The 18,104-nt window shown below is 42.8% G+C and overlaps 1 protein-coding gene across 1 annotated transcript in view; it reads left to right on the top strand.

Annotated features, from left to right (window-relative positions):
- BBS4 (Bardet-Biedl syndrome 4) overlaps positions 1-18,104 on the top strand; it is a 95,350-nt gene that overhangs the window by 34,460 nt on the left and 42,786 nt on the right. Inside the window, exon 3 of the mRNA XM_065412690.1 lies at positions 12,072-12,151. Coding sequence (XP_065268762.1) covers positions 12,072-12,151 — 80 coding nt within the window. The remainder of the gene's footprint in view (positions 1-12,071; positions 12,152-18,104) is intronic.

Here is an 18,104-nt window from a genome sequence, read left to right as displayed (position 1 = left end):
TGTATCAGTCTTGTATCTGAAACTAGGAATATGAAGTATAACTCTGGGGTACTATTGTAATTATGCAAAGTGTGGGCCATTAATGGTGGTGTGGAAGCTTGATGGCTCCCATTGACTAGGACAATTGGTTGTAAACGGTATGTTTACTTGCAAACCTTCCTGGGTGCCTGCAGGCCGGCCTGTGGGTAATGAAGAATGAGGTCTCACAGGACATGTGACCATGTCACATGATACTGGAATCCATCTTAAACCTGGTGCTTTTCCCTTTAGAAGGAGGGGCGGGGACCCAGAGAGACAAAAGATTCCCGCCTTGTGCCAAAGCTATAAAAGGGAGTGGAACAGAACAAAGGGGGCTGCAGTCATGAGAGAACCCCTAGTTTCCACCTAAAATGTCTGTTAACAAGGACTGTACCTGGGGAAAGGATTCGGCCCAGACTAGGAAGGAGTCTAGTCTGTGAAAGAAGCTTATTGGAACATCTGAGGGTGAGATTTTACCTGTATTCAGTTTCTTAATGTATTAGGCTTAGACTTGTGTGTTTTTGCTTTATTTTGCTTGGTGACTTACTTTGTTCTGTCTGTTATTACTTGAAACCACTTAAATCCTACTTTTTATACTTAATAAAATCACTTTTGTTTATTAATTAACCCAGAGTAAGTGATTAGAACCTGGGGGAGCAAACAGCTGTGCATATCTCTCTATCAGTGTTATAGAGTGCGGACAATTTATGAGTTTACTCTGTATAAAGCTTATACAGGGTAAACTCATAAATTGTCCACTCTCTATAACACTGATAGAGAAATATGCATAGCTGTTTGCTCCCCCGGGTATTAAACGGATTTATTTGGAGTTAGGATCCCATTGGGAACTGGGTGTCTGGGTGCTGGAGATAGGTGACCTGCTGAGCGGTTTTTGGTTAAAGTCTGAAGCTTTGGGGGCGAGGCCCAGACCTGGGTCTGTGTTGCAGCAGGCTAGCATGTCTGGCTCAACAAGGCAGGGTTCTGGAGTCCCAAGCTGGCAGGGAAAACGGTCTCAGAGGTAAATTCAGCACGTCAGGTGACAGTCCCAAGGAGGTCCCTGTGACCAAACCTGTCACACATGGCCATACTGAACTCATTTTTTCCTCTAAATCTCTCCCCATTCCTCTTTCTCTAACACTACTGACGACAACACCACCATCCGCCTGTCACTGAATCCCACAAACTGAAAGCCATGTTTGACTGCTCCCTCCCTCACATCCAGACTGTGTCTAAATCCTGCCATTTTTGCTTCACAGCATCTCTAATATCTGACTTTTCCTCTCTGTTCAGACAGTCAAAGTTTTCTTCTAAGCCTTATTAAACCTTCCACATGGATAACTGCAACCTCCTCCTCTCTGGTCTCCCTAACCCCCAGTTAGTCCCCACTTCATTCCATTCAAACCACAGCTGCCAAGGTCATCCTCCTTGCTCAGTGCTCTGGCAATGTCAACCGACTCTTAAACTATCTCTTCTAACTTCGCCAAACCACATCAAGCTTCTTGTTCTTACCATCAGTACCCAGTGTAACTGCACCCCTCCTTGCTTACCTGACCTTGGGTTTTTTTTTTTTTTTTGGTATCTCTATTCAGACCTCCACTTTGCCAGTGATGCTGACCTTGTTGCCCCATTCATCCATTTCTCCCATAGCCACCTTCTGTCTCTTGTACTCTACCCACATGCATGGAATATTCTGTCTGAGTTAATGCACCGGGCCACTTACTCTCTGATAATTCAAAACCCTCCTCAAGACCCTTTTCTGCTGGGAAACCTACAAGAAATGAGCCAGCTAATAATTGATGTGTTGGAGGGCAATTGGGGTAATTTATGCAAGTAAATACAAAAATAATGATGCGACCATTGCAGAGGTGTTAACAGGCCATTCTATGGTCCCTTACACTATGTGCCAGCTACACAATCTGTTGCATTTTGCTGTGATACTGCAAGTTCCTTTCCCAGACCTGAAGAAGAGCTCTGTGTAGCTCAAAAGTCTGTCTCTCTAATATCCTGGGACCAACATGGCTACAAATACACAGCATCCAACCACCTCCTGTTCATTCTACATGCATATTTCATCTCCTTCCCTCCACCTTTGTCCAGTTATTTTGTCTTTAAGAGTCTAAGCTCTTTGGGATGGTACTGTGTCTTTTTATGTCTCAGAAAACACGTAGCATAGTATAGGTACTATCACAGTCTAAGGCTATGGCTATACTAGAGTGTATGGCTGCACCGCTGTAAGCTCTCTGTGTAGCCGCTCTCTTATAAAGTACTCCAGCCCCCACGAGCAGTGGTAGTTGTGTCAGTGGGAGAAGCTCTCCCACTGACTTAGCACTGTTCACACTGTTGCTTAAATCGATATAAATTATGTCGCTCAAGGGGTGGCTAGTTCAGACCCCTGAACAACATAACTTATGTCGACTTAAACTGTAGTGTAGCCATAGCATAAGGAAATAATTAATAAAGAAAAGACATAAGCAAGATATACTCTGATGCTTAGTTACATTAAAAGTACCATCACCTTGTGTTTATTCTTCATGAAATAAATAGAAACTGAGTACTCAGCAGTGACCCCTCTTCTCTGTCCAATTTAGGAGCACCATCGACCAAAAGGGAAGCCCAACGGTAGCTCCACCCATTTCTTGGCTAGCAAGATGGTGAGCATGAGACAGGATCTGAGGATAGAATGCTTTAAATAGGAGGAGAAGTTTTCAAGGCTGAGCTCAGGATTTAGAGGACCCTCAAGAATGGTGGGAGCTAACTGTCACGGTAAAGATAGTTCTCCTTCCAGATTAACTTGACATTTAAAAAAAATACCAATGTTTGTTTTAGATTCTTGTTTTTCTTACTGGTAAGACTCAAGTTCATGTGTTTCTGTGTTACGAATGCAGCTCCCTGCACTGCAGTTTTTGTTGTTGATCTCGTTGGTTCATGCAGGGAAACACAGAATTATGAGCTCAGGTTCTGGCAGGAAAGTAAAAGCAAATACTTTTCAGATTTTTTTATTTTAAGATGCATATGTTTGTAATTTAGTTTCACCCATCTTAATGTTTTTGGATCTGAAACAGTATTTTGTATTGTAATAAGCAGGGAAGTGCATGTGTGCTACTGCCTTTTGCTGAATGATATCAGAACTTGTTCAGCCCTGTGCTGCTAACAACTAGTGGAGATTCTTCAGTAACTCCAGTGGTTCTATTTTCACTGAGTTCTAATGTTGTGAATTTCCAAATGGCTGTGGCAACGATGAAGGCCTAGGTAGCCAAAGGTTATTTATTTTCAGATCCTCCCTATTCACCTTTAATGGGTGAAATGTAAGCAGTATTTATTGCCAAAATGTTCCTTTTAAAATAATTAATGGAGCTATTTGCAAATTACAAATAAAAACGTTTTTACTTGGAGTAAATCAGAGTTGTAATTGTCTTAAATGAGACACAGACTATTTAACTTTGGGCTAATATCTTGTTAGTTATGCAAAGTAGCCTAACAATAGAAATTCTCCAAATTTGCAATTTTCCCCTTTAGCTTACTGAAGGAGTCTGAAGATACAATTTTACAGTAACAGAAAGCTCTTGTATTTAACTTTGGCTTATTTTCCACTAGGGGGAGGTGTAGAGTCAGGAATGTTTGCTTTTTGTTTAAAACTGTTTTTTATTATTATTATTTAGTTTCATTCCAGTTTTCTGTGTAAAGTGAAGCTATTAATATATGATAGTGAGATCACAGCTCTGAATTATGGCTTTCTTACCAGCATCAAAATTGTATATGACAAGTTTTATTAACCCCAGCTGACTGTAAATGACTAAACACCATACAGGTTCATTGTTTGATTTTAAAGCTACTCTGGCTTCAGTTTGCAAAATAGAAAGAAGGGGGAAGTGAACAAAGAGAGGATGGCTACAGCTCAAGGAGCAGAAAGGTTTAAGAGATTTCTCGTCTTTTCATGTGTATGCATTTGTATATGCATTGTGTGTGTAATTTTATATGCGAATATACTCAGTGTGTGGTGTGCAATATCTAAAATTTCCTGTTCAGTGTTTTTATATTTTGAGGTATTTTTCTGATAGCATTAATGAGTTTCTGAAGACAGTGTGCCCTTGATTATGATGTCCTCAACCCCCAAAGATGGGTCTGTGTATATCATGGGCTGTGTTTTTGTATTGATTTTCTTTTAAAGCTTTTACTATATTGTTATAGTCTGAATATAAACCTTTGGGAGAGAAGCAGAATCTCTGTGTTAAATCCATCTGCTTACCTGCCCAGCAAGGGATTCCAAAAACATTCACCTTCTGCAAAGCAGTAGTTTGTTTCTAAATCTAAAAATCTCAGTATTAGAGTTCAAAAATGTTTTCTATCCACCATCTGTACTTTACTGATGAGAAAGCAATCCACTGGATGTTTTGAGGAGTTCATTGTATCTCTTTGATTTTGTGCCTTATTATTTTGTTATGTTAAAGTTCTTTAAAAGATCCTTGTTACCATTATTACCACTATTATTTTAAAATTGTATTTTAATTCACTGCACTAGCAGATTTGGAAGCTGAAGCATGAAGGAGAAATGCACAGATGTTTGTAACCCTCTTTCCCTCCAGTATTTAAATAAATATGGCAATGAAAGCAAGAGGCTTGAATCTGGAATGTTACCACAGTTCTGCCCAGTAGTTAACTGTCCCCAAACTACATGACAATTCTGAAAAAAATGTAAGCCCTGGTTGTCTTGCTCCAGTAGATTAAGAAATTACAATCATTGCTATAAAGTGTTGGAGCATCTCTCGAATTTCAGAATGCTTATGGAATTACTGCCACATTCAAAACTTAGTTTAAAAATAATATTAATGTTTTAAATGAAAATGTATAGGATTTCTTTCCCCACCATGTTTGGTCCCTGGAGGGGGTATCTGTATAAATAGAAACTTGCTTCTTTTAAATTGGTCAATAGGACACAAACACTGGATTATGGCATCCCTTTTTTATTACTGATGTGTAATATGTCAACATCACCACTGCACTAGTTCCTCCCCCCCTTTGTGGGCAGTGTCAATAAAGCGACCACAAGCTTAATGGGCCACAATGACTGAACTCCTGTGCCATCCCTGAGCTGGTCCCTCCCCCCAACTCTGGTGATGGTCAGATCAAGGTACAGCACTTACCTTTTTGACAGAGCCTTCCCATACCATCAATGCTCCAATTCATTTTAAAAACCCTACACAAAGTCTGCCCCAAAGGAGCAGAGAGAAAACCACCTCTTTGTTCAGGTTTTTGTTGTCATTAATTTTGTGCAGCACTTGGCTACCATGGTGTCAAGTGCTATATAAAAGCCTCAGATAACTCTGTCTCAGGGCAGTTTGGATTCTTGTTCACCCCGCTACAAGTGGCATTAATTGTAACCCCCTGCACTAAAGTCTGGACCAAATAGGTCGTGGAGACTGAATTCTCCTTTCTCTGCACATATTCGCTGCAGAACTAGTTTGAGGCATGTTGGTGCAAGGCAGTGTGTGAAAAGCTCTCACTCCCACTGTCCATTGTGTAAATCCCCAATAGTTACACTGAGGTCTTCAGGCTCAAGAACTGTCAGGCCAGCACCTTCTACCAGCACTAACTTTTGCCACTTTTTGATTTTTAATTTTTGCCCCTTAGGGTAATGTGACTTCTGTTATTACTTTGATAGCTCAGCATAGCCTCCACGGACTCCTATTGATATCACGATGTTCTCTCCATGCACGTGCCCATACACTGGCATGAGTTCATTGTAAAGTCAGTTGGCAGCTAGGATTTTAAAATAATAAAAAAAAACCTCTGACAAAAGAACTATTCAGTACATTCAGAGTGCAATCTTGGTCCCACTGAAGTCAATGGCAAAACTCCCATTGACTTCAGTGGGGCTAGAAATTCAAGCTAAGATACCCTGGGGACAAATTCCCCTTATTATAATCCCATTAATTTAAAAAAAACGTAGTTACAAGAGGGATGGACTTGGTCAATTATGTCAATTTCTCTTAATTTTAAAAACACCTAAAAGCCCAAGCTCCTAGGGATTGATTGCATGGTTCATTTTAAAATGTAGCCTTTTTAGTTAGAACTTGGCAAAAAGCATTTGAATCCATTTCCAAATTCAATGTTTCGTATTCTCTCTAATAGTACAACTGTTCCATCTTTTTCAATTTTTTCTCTTGCTAAAAAAAATATTTGGGTACCAAAGTGTATACCCAATGTTAGCCCATCTGGATTTGTCCAAGGTCTCTAATGGAGTTGCCAAGTTTCATTCCACTATAGAGATGCTATTAGAGACAGTACAGTAAGTAATGTACAGAGGGCTTTAATTTCAAGGCAGAATCACATGCACAAACCCACCGTCAAATGAGAGGATTCAAAAATTAAATGGAGAAGTTTTATTTCTGAATGTCTTATGCCGATTGGCCTAGTTTATTGCAATAAGTAGTTAAATCAGCAGCTGAGAGAAACTCAGGTACAATCCCCTGTTGATGATGGCTGGAAGTGAGCATACTAAGACTGCTGCTTATTATAAATAAATTGGATAGCTTCCCTGTTATCTTGTCGTCCTCCTCATTTATCTTCACCGGCTGTGTCTCTTCATATGTCTAGATTGTAAGCTTTAGGGAAAGGATGATCTTTTTATTATATGTGTGTACCATGCCCAGCACAATGGGGTTCTGATTAGGACCTCTGGGTGCTACTGCATACAAATAATGCATTTAATAAGAAATCCTGATTCTGAAATGAAGTTCTTCTCCTCTGTTTGTACACTCTCTCTCTCTCTCTCTCTCTCTTTCCCTGGTGTCCATGTTCTGGGATTTGGGGTTTTGGTCCCCATCTTTTAACGTGTCCTCTGTGTGGTGGTTCTCTCTTCCTCTTTACCCCATCTCCTTGTGACTCCTGTTTGCTTGCTTCTTGTCGTGATTGGTGGCCTTCCTCCCAGTTTCACCTCAATCCACTAAAGCTTGGCTTTCAAAGCTCATTTGGGGGGAAAGTGAAATGGAGCAGGGCTCAAAGTATCTCAAATAAACAGAGGTGCTAGGAGAGATGAGCATATTGAATGGGGCCATGACTCTGCCCCAGTTCAGTTCTTCATCCAGTGAGGCCAGCAGCTGAGAGCCTGGGTGCAGGAAGCATCTGTGAATCTCTTCTCCACCCCAAGAGGAATGTCTGGCCATCCATTGATCAAAGCTCTGAGATGGAACAATGCTAAGGTCCCCCACTCGGCTGGCACAACTGAGAAAATGTGGGGGCAAGTGAAAAGTCAATTTGAAGGCCTGTGTACTCTAGCCATGTTCACAGTATAAAGGCAGTTCTTTTTGGCACCTGGCATCCTCTTCTTCTAGAGAATGATTGCTGCTCTTGGAATCATTTCTCCTGATATTTCATTCCCTGTATTTGGAGCCTTTCAAGATATTTCTAACACTCCAGTGGCTTCATAAGCCTTTAATTAAAATTGAAGAGTGCTGTTTAATGGCTTGTATATAAATATGCTGCAATTACACAATATGAAGAATCACAAATAAATTAATTTCATGTGGATGTTTTCACAGAAGGTATGAATTCTGAGTTTCAGTCCTTGGAGAAAAATCTCTAATAGGGCAAGCAAAATGAAGAGAGATGACAGTGCTGCGAAGACACACAGTCCTGGACATCTTATACGGATTCTGTCTGTGTCTTCCACTACAATTAGTTCCTTAAAGGGGCACTGTCAGAAAAATCATGTAGGTGGAAGTGGGCTGTGCAATCAATCACTGCCACCGGGAAAACAGTGAGTCTGGGCGGATTCCCCTTTGGATTCCATCAAACCACATAGGAGAATCTGGCATCTGCGTTGACTGAAGTATTTAAGCATAGGTTGAGGCCAAAATCGCTGCCGATTCGCTGAATGAGACTTGCATTTGTAATCTCATAAGAGAGAAGCCCAGAAGATTAGGATGAAAGTCACGGAGCAGTCTCCCTCCTTAACACAGAGGTAAAAATTCAGGCCAACTCTGACCTGGGTCTTGGACAAACTGCTTCACAGAGAACAGTCTGTTTTATGTCTGGCTGGAATGGTGTAGAACCTGTATGAGCAGCTTGATAAATGTACTCCACTGAACCTGGCAAGGGCCCAGCCACATTCAATAGTCTCTCTCAGTGCTGAGAAGACCATGAGATCAAGTCAAGTGAGAGTATGTGTTTCGGTCTCTAATTAGGATGAGATTCCAAATACATAGTATATGCCATGTAGAGGTCTCCAATGTGCTGCTATAATAAATAGTTCCTGATCTTTTTTCAAATTCATTAGAGGGTTGAAACATGGTGCCCCCATTCATCTATGCTCTTTGACCTCTCACTGCAACTCCCATGGATTGGTCTGGTCAAACCCTGCTATTTAGGCTATTACAAATTCTCTGTATGTGTAGGTGACACACTGCTGTTGCTTGCCAGCCCAGCTCACTCTAGTTCAGATGTTCTGTGGGTAATCATCAATATAGAAAAATGCCTGGCTATTGAACCAGTAGTCCTTGAGACAGAGAAAAAAACAATTGCGGTATGTCTTTTCTTTGTAGTTAGGGACACTGAAACAGCTAGGGATTCGTATCCTTTCCTCTTGTATCTGTAAATTATCTCCCTTTCCTTCAGAAAATGCACACTGACCCCTGGCACTGGAAAGATCTCTGTTAGCTGTGGAAGTGAATATAGTCAAGATGGTTACTCTTCTTTTTGTTTTATCTATCGTAATACTATACTCTTTATCAAAATATCTTTTTTGAGAAAATTAGCTCTGTTATCTGTTTGGAAAGGTGGGAAACCTAACTTAAAGTGGTCTGTCTTTTGTCTCCTTGGAGAGATGGGAGGACTAGAACGCTCTAATTTTAAACTGTATTACTAGGCTTTCTTGCTCAGTGCAGTACAACACTGGCAAAGTATATTACAGTTTTGACTATGGCTATTACAGTTTTGACTATTGATGATCCATATCAGGCTAATATGTATTGGGATTTAGAACTGGGTAGTGGCCAGTTTACTACACCTTTTGTGATTTACAGTATCTTAGTTTATAACTTTGCCAACAATGTCCTATAAGGAGAATGTTTTGTTGGACTATTGCAGCGTAAGTAACTTGCACATGAAGGACATTATAGAACTGCAGGCATCCTGCATAGCTGAAGAGGATTGCAAAGTGACAGCTCTACCCTGCCAGTCCTCCTGATGAATCAACAACTTTGAACAAATCAACTATTTAAGCAACAACTTAACTCTGCCCTTGTAGTGACCCAAAGGAGAAAAAAAAAGGAAACACTTCAAAACTTAGGCTCATCTAATCTGGGACCACAAATGCTAAAATGCCTTAAACATAATTAAGGATATGATTTAACATGGAGGTCATGGAAACCATAAATTCCGTGACTTTACCGGATCTCCGTGACTTCTTTGGCTTCAGCTGTCAGTGGCTGTGCACCCGCATAGCTGCGACCAGGGCTGGAGCTGGGACTGTGCACGGCTGCACTGGAGCTGCAGCTGCGCACCTGCAGCTGGAGCCAGGACTGTGTGCCCGTAGCTGGAACTGGGGCTGTGCACCCCTGCAGCTGGGGCTTGGGCTGTCAGTCCCCCCCTCCCACCATGGGGCTCCAGCTGTCATTCTCTCCCCCCCCCCCCTACTTCCAGCCCTCCCCCCGTTTATTTTTAGTAAAAGTTACAGACAGGTCATGGGCTCCCATGAATTTTTGTTTATTCCCCACAACTTGTTTGTGAATTTTACTAAAAATAACAGTGACAAAATCTTAATCTTAAACATAATTATAGGGTCATTGCATATTGCCACAACAGGGCAGAGTTAAGGTTGTAACATATTTTGACTTCTTTTAAGTCTAACTCTGAATTTCCTGGGCTTAAAATTCTAGTTTTCTGCAGTAATTAAATCGTCCCTGTAGTGTGTGTTATCATAGAATATCAGGGTTGGAAGGGACCTCAGGAGGTCATCTAGTCCAGCCCCCTGCCCAGACAGATTTTTACTCAAGTTACTGATGTGTGCTGTTCTTAACTGTACTGCCATTTTAACATAGATTTGTCTGGAAATGTAGTGTGAAAAGCAAATTGGCTTTTACATTTTTTTTCCATTTCAATTATTCGAAGTGGTGTTTGTAACACAGCTGGAGAAACTTGTCAGCTAAAATGGGGGGGGGGGGGAATTGTGGTGTTTTTCACTTGTTTTTAACCTGCATTCTTTAAGTACTCTCTGCTTCTCACATGTTGTAACAGTGAGCTGTGAGAGACTGCCACAGTGGTAGTATAGAATGCATGTTTCCTATTCGCTGCAAATCATAAAGTTAAAAGTAAATTAGTAAATTACATTAGTAAAGTTAAAAGTTTCTAAAAGATGATAATACTTGGATCTCCTGCCATGACCCACTCTGGATTTCTGAAATCTGCTGGATTTCCTCTTTCTCCTATCTGATCTTGACCTGTGCTGAAAGCTGGTGGCAGTTGCTATGGAAAATTTAAAGTGATATTCCTATCTGTCTGTGCTGTCATTATGAAAGCCAAGTGCACACCTCTATTTGACAGTTGTATAGATGGGTCTGCATTCCACGGGGTGGGGACAGGGAGGAATGTGTCCTAGTGCTCTATCATCCTTTCTGCTGCTGCAACAATCTTTGCCTTGCTTTGCTTCTACTCGTCTGTCATTATATTGACTTGCAAACATTTAGCTTTTTTGCCAGTTGCTATGGTTACTTCTGGGCTGCCAGCATCTGCACTGCAGAAATGAGAAACAAATAATATATTTCAAGTCTTAAAGAAATGCACAGGAATGGGTTAAACTTTTAAACCCAACATGAGCATTACCAGCCAAGCAATACCCATTTGTGACTTGCCATGACTGCTGCAGGCTCCTAACAATTGATTTACTGGAGCATATTTCTCTTTCTTCTTCACTACATCAAAGAGATTTTTCATCAGTGGCTTCACCATATCCCACAAAGGTGTGACATTTTGTAATCTTGCACAGTTTCAAAGAACTAAATTTGACTTCTTTAAATTATTAACAGCTTCCTTAGTATGTCCATTCCCCAAGCTCTTTCTGTGTCTGCGGAAGCCCAAAACCGAACAAACCATTGTTGGCATTAGACCAGCGTTTCTCAAACTAGGGTCCACGAGGGTATTCCAAGGGTCCGCGGGCCCCGCTGATCAACTCCCCCCCCCTTCCCTCCCTCATCTTCTCCCCCTCCCTCCCATCACCTCCTGCACGCCGGGGAACAGCTGGGGGAAGTGGTGCAGTGGGGGCAGGGCCTGGAGCTGTGCGGGGGTTTGAGGGTCAGTGAAAAAATTTTGAATCAAAATTTGGGGTCCTCAGATTGCTAAAGTTTGAGAACCTCTGCATTAGACTACAATGTATGCAAAGGCAAGGTGTTGGCATTGCTTGCTCCAGCAAGCTGCACTGGAAGGAGCAGATGTCTCACGTCTTATGAAGTGCTATTGTTCGGATTTTCAGTGAAAGAGGCTTATTTAGGCTGTTCATTGAACAGTATGTTCTATCTATCCGTTTGGAACTCCTTTTGCTTTCTAACACTGAAAGGCAGACTCCCGGCTTTGAGTCAAGAGACTAATAGTGCTCCCTGGTGCAGATCTAGTTTAGGTTGTCCTGCATGTGGAGATTTTCCTTACCAAAGAGAAATTTTTCTGGCCCGATGTGTGTAGGGTGACCAGCTAAGTGTGAAAAATTGGGATGCTTTTGGGGGGGGGGGGGTGTGCGGGAAGCATAGTTGTGTGTATAAGGCCTTGTCTACACTGGGGGGGAGGGATCGACCTAAGATACGCAACTTCAGCTATGAGAATAGCATAGTTGAAGTCGACGTATCTTAGTTCGACTTATCTCGCGTCCTCATGGCATGGGGTCGATTGCCGCGGCTCCCCCGTCGACTTTGCTTCCGGCGGGTAGTGTAGACGTACTCTAAGACACAGCCTCTAAAATCAGGATGGTCCCGATAATATTGGGGCATCTGGTTACCCTACATGCGTGAGTGTTCTCTGCTGGATCATTTCTCAATGTTGTGTGTGTTCTGCTAATGTTTTCCACACAGTGCCAGAGCTGCCAATCTTGGAGAGAAGGAACTGGCTTATACACCTGCACTATATCCGCAAAGATTATGATGCATGTAAGGTAAGAGCTGGTCAGTGGGAAATGGTTTACTTGTTTCATTGTTTAGTTTCTAAGCCAGATCTGTATTTTCTATAGGAAGTTGTGATAAACGTGTTCGGCGGAGCTACGACAGTTTATAGTACTTAACGATCTAGACCTTTGGTTAGCATTTCTAGGTATAAAACCTAAGGGGAAAAAATGGTATTTGCCGAATTACTCTTAGGTAGAGAGTAGTATGGGTCCCAACTACATTCTTTCCTGAATTGACAGAGAGACAATATAGGTAAAGCAAATGTGAAAACTACTTTTTGTCTGTCTATATTTTGCCTTGTTTACAAATCTGTACAGTTTTAAGTTCTTCTTCAAGTGCTTGCGTATGTGCATTCACAGTAAGTATGGGCATGCCTTGTGCACCAGTGCCAGAGAGTTTTCCCTAGCATAGAATCATAGAATATCAGGGTTGGAAGGGACCTCAGGAGGTCATCTAGTCCAACCCCCTGCTCAAAGCAGGACTAATTCCCAACTAAATCATCCCAGCCAGGGCTTTGTCAAGCCGGGCCTTAAAAACCTCCAAAGAAGGAGACTGCACCACCTCCCTAGGTAACGCATTCCAGTGCTTCACCACCCTCCTAGTGAAAAAGTTTTTCCTAATATCCAACCTAGACCTCCCCCACTGCAACTTGAGACATTGCTCCTTGTTCTGTCATCTGCCACCACTGAGAACAGCCGAGCTCCATCCTCTTTGGAACCCCCCCTCAGGTAGTTGAAAGCAGCTATCAAATCCCCCCTCATTCTTCTCTTCTGGAGACTAAACAATCCCAGTTCCCTCAGCCTCTCTCATAAGTCATGTGCTCCATACCCCTAATCATTTTTGTTGCCCTCCGCTGGACTCTTTCCAATTTTTCCACATCCTTCTTGTAGTGTGGAGCCCAAAACTGGACACAGTATTCCAGATGAGGCCTCACCAATGTCGAATAAAGGGGAACGATCACGTTCCTCGATCTGCTGGCAATGCCCCTACTTATACAGCCCAAAATGCCGCTCGCCTTTTTGGCAACAAGAGCACACTGTTGACTCATATCCAGCTTCTCGTCCACTGTGACCCCTAGGTCCTTTTCTGCAGAACTGCTACCCAGCCATTCGGTCCCTAGTCTGTAGCAGTGCATGGGATTCTTCCATCCTAAGAGCAGTAACCATAGCGAAGGCCCCATCCCTGGCCACACTCCTTCTTACCGTTGGTGGTCAGATCATTGGTGCTCTTTGTGAACTACTACTCAATTTGTTTCTCAAAAGTCTTTGGACTTTTTTCTTTTCTTTTTTCCTTTATAATTTTAAGTTTATTTCATTTGATTTAGCGCTACTTTGGGGATTTTTCCAGCTGGCGGGTCCCTGGGATTCAAACCTTGCCTAGAATTCAAGAAGTTTACACCTGTTAATGACCCTCACTCCTACTGCCTCAAGTATTTGGGTGATGGCCACATCAGAGATGGGTGTTTTATCTTTCATGGCTTAAAGACTAGAACTAAGACACTAAAGCCACCTTGTTCATCTAAAGGAAGCTCTTTGAAGTGCTCCTCCGGTCATATCAGCTGAAAGAGGTCTCGGAAGATCCCCATCTCTGGGTCCGTCCTTTTCAAGGCCTAGAGAATCAGAGTTGTAGCCTCAAAAGTCCAAGCAAAAGTCTGCATCCAGCTTCTCAGCGTCTAGGGTGCAGGACTCTTCCCACAGAGGGTCAGTCAGGTACCAAAGGTAGAGGGTGCCCTGTGCCTTTCTACTCCCCGGTACCGGGTCATTCAGAGACCTAGATCATCAGCTCTGGTGCCCTCTCAGGCACCATCAAGACAGACTACTTTGGTGACAGATCAGTCTTCCCTGATCACTACAGATCAGCAGCTCATGTTGGTATCAACTATGATGGAGGCTTACATCACGGCTAGAGACTTACTATGACTGTTGGTGCTGCCATTGTCTTTGCTTCAGAGCGAAGACCTTGTGCAGTACCAATGCAGCTTTCTAGAATAGATCATCGGCACCATGTCATTCATCCATAGCACTGTCTGCCTTGGGCTCGATACTGCCCCCTAGTGTGGGACTGGCTCTGGATTCCTTACACCATATATTAACAGCAGCCAGGAAGCCATCCATGCTGCCACTGGTACCATGCTCCTGACATAGGTCCTGATTAAGATTGCCAAAGACCCCTCCAGGCACCACTCCACCCTTTTCTCCAAGTCATCATCAAACTCTGAAGTCAACTCTCAGGTGTCCTGGTACCCAAAGTCTAAAGCTTACTCTAGTAATTGCTATCATTATTGTGGCTTTGAGAAGAGATTGTCCAAGAATTGGGACGCTTGGGCCAGACAAGCCTGGGGCCTGGTATCGTACCGGGGGAGTGGCCTTAATAGTTGCCTTGGGGGAAAACACCTCACGCCTCTTCCTCATCACCTGACAAGGTCCTGGTATGGGAGGCATCATCCCCAGTACTGGATGACTAAAGTATGCCAGGAGTTACTCAGGAGAATGGCAGCCTCTCTGGAACTTGTAGAGGAGAATACACACAAGCTCATTGACATTCTCCATCTTTCTGCGGCAGGGAAGGTAGCCCTGCCTATGAACAATGCAATGCCATCATGCAGCCAGCTGAAACAATATGGCAGACCTCTTCCTCCATTCCTCTGGTGGCCAAATGAATGGATCAGAAATACCAGGCTCCATCCCTGGAGTTTGAGAAGTTCTATCTACATCCTAGCTGTGGCCACAGTGAATGAGAGAAATTGTCAGGGCCAGGCTAAGACTACTTCCAGGACAAAAAAGACTAAAAAAACTTTATCTCTTTGGCAGAAAAAATTATTGTATGCCAAGTCTACAACTCTGGATTGCCAACTATCATACCTTTCGGTTGTGCTATGACTTGTCCAACTGGGAAGCCATATCCCACTTTGTCACCAAGCTGCCTGAAGATTCAAGGGAGCAGTTTGAATTCGTTATGGCTGAGGATCGCTTCATCACTCATTCAGCTCTGCAGGCTTTCCTGAATGTGGTAGACTGCAGCCAGGATCATGGTGACAACTGTAAGAATGCACCAGTCCTCCTGACTGCATCTCTGAAGAATTGCAATAGACAACTGAGGACTTCCCCTTCAACGGGTATTCCTTGTTATCATCCAAAATAGATCAGGCTTTGCATACCCTGAAGGACTCGAGAATAGTTCTGAAATCCTTGGGCCTCTACTGGCAACGACAAGGACAAAATATCGTTCTCCATACCAGTCTAGACAGCAATGCTACCTCTTCTGTCAGGCTGACCAACCTAAGAAAAAGCAAAGATTGCAGAGGACATAGATGCCTTCCACTTACTTCAGATTCGAGGCATCCCATGGGCTTGAAGCAGTAGATTTGACTCTTTTTTTATGTAGAGGACAGCATGTCCCCCAGCCTAGATCTCTCTGGCCCTTCCCTGCATTTCCAGGTCAGGTTATCGCATTTCCTACATGCCTGGTGCAGTCCATCACCTTGGACAAATGGGCGATAAGCACAGTGGAATCAGGATATACCTTGCATTTCCTTGCTATTCCCACCCCTTTTCCCAGTCCCTCTTTAGGGATCCCTGTCACGAGTCTGTGCTAAGGCAAGAAGTGCAGATTCTACATTCTTTGGGAGCTATAGAAGAAGTGCCCCCTCCTCAGTGGTCAGGGTTTTTTATTCCCAACACTTTCTCATTCTCAAAGCCAGAGGAGGTCTCATATCAATCCTAAATCTTTGGAACCTGAACAGGTATGTCAAGAAGACGTTCTGGATGGTTTCCCTGGCCACAATTATCTTTTCTCTAGGTCCAGGAGACTGGTATGCTACACTTAACTTATCACTGGTCTACAATTTTTGAGAAGTCGTCTGCTTCAGAGATAAAATGTGCTATTTATTATGTATTTTGATGTGCTGAATTCAAATATGACAATTAAAACAACTGATTGGCTACTGTTTCTAAGATATTTAAGTTTTTACATTTTAGGTCTATGTATATTGTGTAGATAGTAGAGTTTTAATCATAAATTGTAAACCTAGGTCTTTTCATGTGTTTATGGTTGCTTTACATGATAATATTTCACCTGTCCTGTTTATGTAACACTTTAAAAATCAGCAAAAGGGTTATATAAATAAAATTTATTATGAAACAAAAGGCAAAAAACTATTCTGTACATAGTTTAGTCCTATTCAGTGTCTACTCGGCGCTTCTTGGCTTGTCTCTTGTATTCATTAAATGGAGCATCTCTTGTCACTGTCCAGCAATAGTCTGCAAGCATTGATGGGCTCCATTTGCCCTGATAGCGTTTCTCCATTGTTGCAATGTCCTGGTGAAATCGCTCGCCGTGCTCGTCGCTCACTGCTCCGCAGTTCGGTGGAAAAAAATCTAGCTGAGAGTGCAAAAAATGTATCTTTAGTGTCATGTTGCAACCAAGGCTTTTGTATGCCTTGAGGAGGTTTTCCACCAACAACCTGTAGTTGTCTGCCTTGTTGTTTCCGAGAAAATTTATTGCCACTAACTGGAAGGCTTTCCTTGCCACGCAGTGCATGGTCAAATGCATCATCTCGAAGAAGTTCACGAATCTGAGGACCAACAAAGACACCTTCCTTTATCTTAGCTTCACTTAACCTTGGAAATTTTCCACGGAGGTACTTGAAAGCTGCTTGTGTTTTGTCAATGGCCTTGACAAAGTTCTTCATCAGACCCAGCTTGATGTGTAAGGGTGGTAACAAAATCTTCCTTGATTCAACAAGTGGTGGATGCTGAACACTTTTCCTCCCAGGCTCCAATGACTGTCGGAGTGGCCAATCTTTCTTGATGTAGTGGGAATCTCTTGCACGACTATCCCATTCGCAGAGAAAACAGCAGTACTTTGTGTATCCAGTCTGCAGACCAAGCAAGAGAGCAACAACCTTCAAATCGCCACAAAGCTGCCACTGATGTTGGTCATAGTTTATGCACCTCAAAAGTTGTTTCATGTTGTCATAGGTTTCCTTCATATGGACTGCATGACCAACTGGAATTGATGGCAAAACATTGCCATTATGCAGTAAAACAGCTTTAAGACTCGTCTTCGATGAATCAATGAACAGTCTCCACTCATCTGGATCGTGAACGATGTTGAGGGCTGCCATCACACCATCGATGTTGTTGCAGGCTACAAGATGACCTTCCATGAAGAAGAATGGGACAAGATCCTTTTGACGGTCACGGAACATGGAAACCCTAACATCACCTGCCAGGAGATTCCACTGCTGTAGTCTGGAGCCCAACAGCTCTGCCTTACTCTTGGGTAGTTCCAAATCCCTGACAAGGTCATTCAGTTCACCTTGTGTTACGAGGTGTGGTTCAGAGGAGGAGGATGGGAGAAAATGTGGGTCCTGTGACATTGATGGTTCAGGACCAGAAGTTTCATCCTCTTCCTCTTCCTCGTCTGACTCAAGTGAGAATGATTCTGGTGCATCAGAACCGGCAGCCCTCCTCCGTGGGATACTGGGCGTATAGCTGATGGAATGTTTGGATAATGCACAGTCCACTTTTTCTTCTTTGATGCACCTTTCCCAACTGGAGGCACCATGCAGAAGTAACAATTGCTGGTATGATCTGTTGGCTCTCTCCAAATCATTGGCACTGCAAAAGGCATAGATTTCCTTTTCCTGTTCAACCACTGGCAAAGATTTGTTGCACAAGTGTTGCAGCATATGTGTGGGGCCCACCTCTTGTCCTGATCTCCAATTTTGCAGCCAAATAAAGGTGATAGGCTTTCTTAACCATAGTGGTTATACTGCGCTTTTGTGATGCAAAAGTCACTTCACCACAAACATAGCAGAAGTTATCTGCACTGTTCACACAAGTACGAGGCATCTCTGCTCACTTTGGCTAAACAGAAATGTGTCCCTTTGCAAAATCAAACACTGACAAATAAGAGAGCACGACACTGTATGATTTCTAG

This window comes from Emys orbicularis, chromosome 10 (genome assembly GCF_028017835.1).
Source record: "Emys orbicularis isolate rEmyOrb1 chromosome 10, rEmyOrb1.hap1, whole genome shotgun sequence".
Taxonomy (NCBI): domain Eukaryota; kingdom Metazoa; phylum Chordata; order Testudines; family Emydidae; genus Emys; species Emys orbicularis.
Note: the sequence above shows the minus strand (reverse complement) of the source record. Positions and strands in the feature narration are given on the sequence as shown.